At 41.2% G+C, this 6,549-nt stretch overlaps 1 protein-coding gene across 6 annotated transcripts in view; it reads left to right on the forward strand.

Annotated features, from left to right (window-relative positions):
- The window catches only part of LOC106588550 (rho guanine nucleotide exchange factor 2), a 102,527-nt gene that overhangs the window by 85,853 nt on the left and 10,125 nt on the right, over nt 1-6,549 (forward strand). For 5 of the 6 annotated variants that reach the window (XM_082970067.1, XM_082970065.1, XM_082970066.1 and 2 more), the window contains 3 exons: nt 154-204; nt 1,185-1,520; nt 3,959-4,130. In XM_082970067.1, coding sequence (XP_082826193.1) covers nt 154-204; nt 1,185-1,520; nt 3,959-4,130 — 559 coding nt within the window. Of the gene's footprint in view, nt 1-153; nt 205-1,184; nt 1,521-3,958; nt 4,131-5,352; nt 6,408-6,549 lie in introns of those variants that run through there. The other variant, XM_082970068.1, reaches the window with a different exon arrangement.

A 6,549-nucleotide genomic window follows, 5' to 3' on the forward strand; every position in this document is an offset into this window, starting at 1 on the left:
GTAGATAAAAAAATAAATCAATTTTAGAATAAGGCTGTAAGGTAACAAAGTGTGGAAAAAGTCAAGAGGTCTGAATTCTTCCCGAAGGCACTGTATATGCTCTTAATGGCATTGACATATTTCTTGTATGTACTGATGGTGTATGTTTTTCAGGAAGCGTATCAGAGGTTGGTCAACCTTAGTGCCTACCTTCATGCCCTCCAGGTCAGTGGATGTATCTCATTGTACCCAACCTGAGTCGAATACAACTGTCAAATATTTTCTAATACTTGACTGTATTTGAGGTGCTCTTTATTTAGCCGAGTTTGAATTTTTGGGACTATTTAATTGGTTTTAATGTGCTGAAGTAGTTGAGAGTATTTGACCCATATAGGGTCAAATACAGTTACAGTTTTGCAGTAGACCTGCTTAGGCTTCTGCTTGTTTTAATCAGCTTGAATAGTAATGTATTATTTTCCTTTCATGATCTCACAGTTGATCAAATATTTTCTATTGTGAAATCTATAAATGTATTCCTATCTATAGCTTGCCCTCTATGTGCCTTCATTCCTGTGGATCAAACAAAAATAAAAGTTTATTGGTTGCGTACACAGATTTGCGGTTGTTATTGCAGGTGCAATTACTGCTCCAACAGCGCAGTAATACCTAGCAATAAAAAAACTATACACATATATTCCAGAAAAGAAAATAAAGAAATTATAGGATGAGCCATGACTAGAATACAGTATATATATATATATATATATATATATATATATATATATGCAGGGTAGAGTACTGGGTGGTAGCTGGCTAGAACAGTGACTAAGGTTCAGGGCAGGGTACTGGGCGGAGGCCAGCTAGTGGTGACTCTTTAACAGTCTGATGGCCTGGAGATACTCCCGTCACATTTTTAATTTATTTTACCTTTATTTAACTAAGCAAGTCAATTAAAAACAAATTCTTATTTTCAATGACGGCCTAGGAACAGTGGGTTAACTGCCTTGTTCAGGGGCAGAACGACCAATTTTTTTTTTTCTTGTCAGCTCGAGGGATTCAATCGTGCAACCTTTTGGTTACTAGTCCAACGCTCTAAGCACTAGCCTACCCTGCCGCCCCAATGATATGGAGTCAGCAATGCTACCACTAGATCAGTCTCCTCATATCTCACTCCATTCCCTTCTAACTTATTCTCCTTCTCCCAGGGCACCGTGATCAAGCAGGACTCCATCCTGGAGCTCTGCCTGCGCTCTGAAGGCCCACCAGTCGATGCCCCGACCACGCCCACCGGACGGGTCTGGCGCTCCCTGTCACGTGACGCGGGCATGGCTGAGGCCAGCACGGGGGCGGCCATCGGAGAGCTGGCCCTGCTCCAGAGGCAGCACAGCCTCCTGCAGGAGGAGCTCAGTAGGCTGCGGGGTACCGAGGGCCGTCTGAGGGATAGCGAAAAGGCCCGCGCCCAGCTGGAGAGGCAGGTCCGCGACATGAAGGCCCACAGTGCCACCATGATGGACAGTGTGGGAACTGCAGGCTCAGAGCAGGTATGGGCAACTTTGATGGGGGTGGGGGGGGGCCACAAAAAAATCTGATCTCATCATGAAGGGCTGCAGTTGCTCGCGGGTCTGTGTATCCACATCCACCCCCCCCACACACATTGTGAGCAAAACATTTTAGTGACCCTCCTCTTGACCTTGGAGATGGAAATAAATTTGAGTTAATTTGCTGCAATTCGACACATTTTGCCATGGGGCCGGGAGGAAAATGGGCTGTTTTACAGCTTATTCCTGCACTTCTACTTCTATACATTTTGCCATAGGGTGGGAGAAATGTTTGCAGTTTTTAATATATCTGAGTGAGACTGACTAACAAAATCAATGGGGGGCCCCACAGCCCATTCGACCATGATAACAAGTTTACATAGCTGGGTGCTAAACTAACTTAGCAATCTAAAAAAATGTAGCTGACATGGGCTAATTGACTGACTATCAGTGACTGACAACAGAAAAACTGCTGATGCACAACCAAATTTCTAAATTGCACCTTGTGTTTTTTACTATTCCAACTCGCAACAGTAAGTTGAGACACCAACTCTGACACTGGGTAGTTGCACTTAGCTTAACTATAGGGGGTGCATCGATTTTTTTTTACCAAGGTCATTGTTGTAGATGAGAATCTGATCATGGGAATATGCTCTCAATCATCTGAGTTGAGTAAATGCCTTCAGAAAGTATTCATACCCCTTGACTTATTCTACATTTTGTTGTGTTACAGCCTGAATTCAAAATAGATCAAATAGATCATTTTTCTCACCCATTTTTTTCTCACCACACAATTGCCCATAATGACAAAGTTTAGCTAATTTATTGAAAATGAAATATCTCATTTACATAAGTATTCACACCCCTGAGTCAATAGAATCACCTTTGGAAACGATTACAGCTAAGTGTCTTTTTTTGGGTACGTTTTTAAGTGCTTTGCACACCTGGATTGTACAATATTTGCACATTATTCTTAAAAAAATTATTCAAGCTCTGTCAAGTTGGTTGTTGATCATTGCTAGACAGCCATTTTCAAGACTTGCAAGATATATTTAAGTCGAAACTGTAACTCGGCGACACAGAAACATTCAATGTCATCTTGGTAAGCAACTCCAGTGTATATTTGGCCTTGTGTTTTATGTTATTGTCCTGCTGAAAGGTGAAATTGTCTCCCAGTGTCTGTTGGAAAGCAGGCTGAACCAGGTTTTCCTCTAGGATTTTGCCTAAAATTAGCTCTATTCCATTTATTTGTATCCTAAAAAACTCCCTAGCCCTTGCCAATGACAATCAATCAAATTTATTTATAAAGCCCTTTTTAGCCGATGTCACAAAGTGCTATACAGAAGCCCAGCCTAAAACCCCAAACAGCAAGCAATTCAGATGTAGAAGCACAGTGGCTAGGAAAAACTCCCTAAAAAGGCAGGAACCTAGGAAGAAACCTAGAGAGGAACCAGGCTCTAAGGGGTGGCCAATCCTCTTCTGGCTGTGCCGGGTGGAGATTATAACAGTACATGGCCAAGATGTTCAAACGTTCACAGATGACCAGCAGGGTCAAATAATAATAATCACAAGCATACCCATAACATGATGTAGCCACCACCATGCCTGAAAATATGAAGGGTGGTACTCAAACATAATGCAAAACATAATGCTTTGTATGCAGGACATAAAGTTAATTTCTTTGCCACATTTTTTGCAATTTTACTTTAGTGCCTTATTGTAAACAGGATCCATGTTTTGGAATATTTGTTATTCTGTAGAGGCTTCCTTTTCACACTGTCATTTAGCTTAGTATTTTGGAGTAACTACAATGTTGTTGATCCACCCTCAGTTTTCTTCTATGATAGCCAATAAACTCTGTAACTGTTTTAAAGTCATCATTGGCCTCATGGTGAAATCCCTGAGTGGCTTCCTAACTGAATTAGGAAGGACGCCTGTATCTATGTATTGATACACTATCCAAAGTGTAATTAATAACTTCACCATGCTCAAAGGAATATTTCTTTTTTTATCCATCTACCAATAGGTGCTCTTCTTTGCGAGGCATTGGAAAACCTCCCTGGTCTTTGTGGTTGAATCTGTGTTTGAAATTCACTGCTCGATTGAGAGACCTTACAGATAATTGTATGTGTGGGGTAGTCATTCAAAATCACTATTATTCAGAACATTTTTACTCCTGAACGTATTTAGGTATGCCATACCAAAGGGGTTTAATACTTATTGAAAACATTTAAAGTTTTCATTTTTTATGAATTTTTATTAACATCTCAATTTAATAGATGTTTCATTCAGGCTGTAACACAACAAAATGTGGAAGAAGTCAAGGGGTCTGAATACTTTCTGAAGGCACTGTAGGTTATATATTAGCCAAATATAGAAAGAAAGAGTCAGTAGGTGTCACAATTGATCTGGTGTATCGTTCCACTTGTCATCTTGCCTAGGCTCCACCCCTTCGCAGAGCAAGTGAAACCAACGCAGACACCCAATTGGCCAGCCAGGAGTCAATCGAGCATTCGGAAGGGCATCATGATGGCAGTGACTTGGAGGTGGAGGTGACGTCAGATGAGGAGGAGGAGGAGGCCAAAGCATCACCGCGCTCGGAGAGTCCCCATGGTGTGTAAAGAGTCTTAGTAAACAACACTTCCAAGTGTACAGTCGTGGCCAAAAGTTGAGAATGACACAAATATTAATTTCCACAAAGTTTGCTGCTTCAGTGTCTTTAGATATTTTTGTCAGATGTTACTATGGAATACTGAAGTATAATTACAAGCATTTCATAAGTGTCAAAGGCTTTTATTGACAATTACATGAAGTTGATGCAAAGAGTCAATATTTGCAATGTTGACCCTTCTTTTTCAAGACCTCTGCAATCCGCCCTGGCATGCTGTCAATTAACTTCTGGGCTACATCCTGACTGATGGCAGCCCATTCTTGCATAATCAATGCTTGGAGTTTGTCAGAATTTGTGGGGTTTTGTTTGTCCACCCGCCTCTTGAGGATTGACCACAAGTTCTCAATGGGATTAAGGTCTGGGGAGTTTCCTGGCCATGGACCCAAAATATCTATGTTTTGTTCCCCGAGCCACTTAGTTATCACTTTTGCCTTATGGCAAGATGCTCCATCATGCTGGAAAAGGCATTGTTCGTCACCAAACTGTTCCTGGATGGTTGGGAGAAGTTGCTCTCGGAGGATGTGTTGGTACCATTCTTTATTCATGGCTGTGTTCTTAGGCAAAATTGTGAGTGAGCCCACTCCCTTGGCTGAGAAGCAACCCCACACATGAATGGTCTCAGGATGCTTTACTGTTGGCATGACATAGGACTGATGGTAGCGCTCACCTTGTCTTCTCCGGACAAGCTTTTTTCCGGATGCCCCAAACAATCGGAAAGGGGATTCATTAGAGAAAATGACTTTACCCCTGTCCTCAGCAGTCCAATACCTGTACCTTTTGCAGAATATCAGTCTGTTCCTGATGTTTTTCCTGGAGAGAAGTGGCTTTTTTGCTGCCCTTCTTGACACCAGGCCATCCTCCAAAAGTCTTCCTCTCACTGTGCGTGCAGATGCACTCACACCTGCCTGCTGCCATTCCTGAGCAAGCTCTGTACTGGTGGTGCCCCGATCCCCCAGCTGAATCAACTTTAGGAGACGGTTCTGGCGCTTGCTGGACATTCTTGGGCGCCCTGAAGCCTTCTTCACAACAATTGAACCGCTCTCCTTGAAGTTCTTGATGATCCGATAAATGGTTGATCTAGGTGCAATCTTATTTGCAGCAATATCCTTGCCTGTGAAGCCCTTTTTGTGCAAAGCAATGATGACGGCACCTGTTTCCTTACAGGTAACCATGGTTGACAGAGGAAGAACAATGATTCCAAGCACCACCCTTCTTTTGAAGCTTCCAGTCTGTTATTCGAACTCAATCAGCATGACAGAGTGATCTCCAGCCTTGTCCTCGTCAACACTCACATCTGTGTTAACGGGAGAATCACTGACATGATGTCAGCTGGTCTTTTTGTGGCAGGGCTGAAATGCAGTGGAAATGTTTTTGGGGGATTCTGTTCATTTGCATGGCAAAGGGGGACTTTGCAATTAATTGCAATTAATCTGATTACTCTTCATAACATTCTGGAGTATATGCAAATTGCCATTATACAAACTGAGGCAGCAGACTTTGTGAAAATTAATATTTGTCTCATTCTCAAAGCTTTTGGCCACGACTGTAAACAATGAGTAGACAATGCACCAGAATATTAAATAGCCCTTTAAATGACTAAAACATCACCCATAATATTCTTTCTGATAAAAAATGCAAAAAAATGCAGAAAAAGTCCCTTTTCTCATGTCAAACTACCAGGAAGTCTGAAAAGACCGACTGAGTGGGCGGGGAGCTAGTAGGCTGAGCTTACCTTGACTGACGGGTCTTTGAAAACGCCTATGTCAAGCAACATTATCTCAAGCAAATTTGCCTCTACACAAAGAAACTCAAACAACATTGAAATTGCATGCAACATCCAATCCTGTCATACATCTCATGGCTTCACAACTGATTTGTTTATCCAACTGTTTGGTTATTGTAAACAGCATCAATATAGACAAAATGTTGGCTGTATAATTTAGCTAGCTAGCCCAAATGGAATTGTCAGCGCTATTTATCAAGCTAGCTAACTAGTTGATTGGACAATGCCAAGAGTGTGCAAAGCTGTCATCAAGGGAAATGGTGGCTATTTGAATAATCTCAAATATAAAATATATTTTTATTTGTTTAACACTTTTTTAGTTACTACATGATTCCATATGTGTTATTTCATAGTTTTGATGTCTTCACTATTATTCTACAATGTCGAAAATAGTAAAAATAAAGAAAAACCCTTGAGTAGGTGTTCTAAAACTTTTGACCGGTAGTGTGTGTGTGTGGATATATATATTATAGTAAATACTACAATATTTAATGTGCATATACCCTGCTCATTCCCCTCCCCCATTAAACAAGTATCTATAAGTGTTTTTTGTTGTTGTTAATACTGTAGCATTTACT

This window comes from Salmo salar, chromosome 27, assembly GCF_965601325.2.
Source record: "Salmo salar chromosome 27, fSalSal1, whole genome shotgun sequence".
Taxonomy (NCBI): domain Eukaryota; kingdom Metazoa; phylum Chordata; class Actinopteri; order Salmoniformes; family Salmonidae; genus Salmo; species Salmo salar.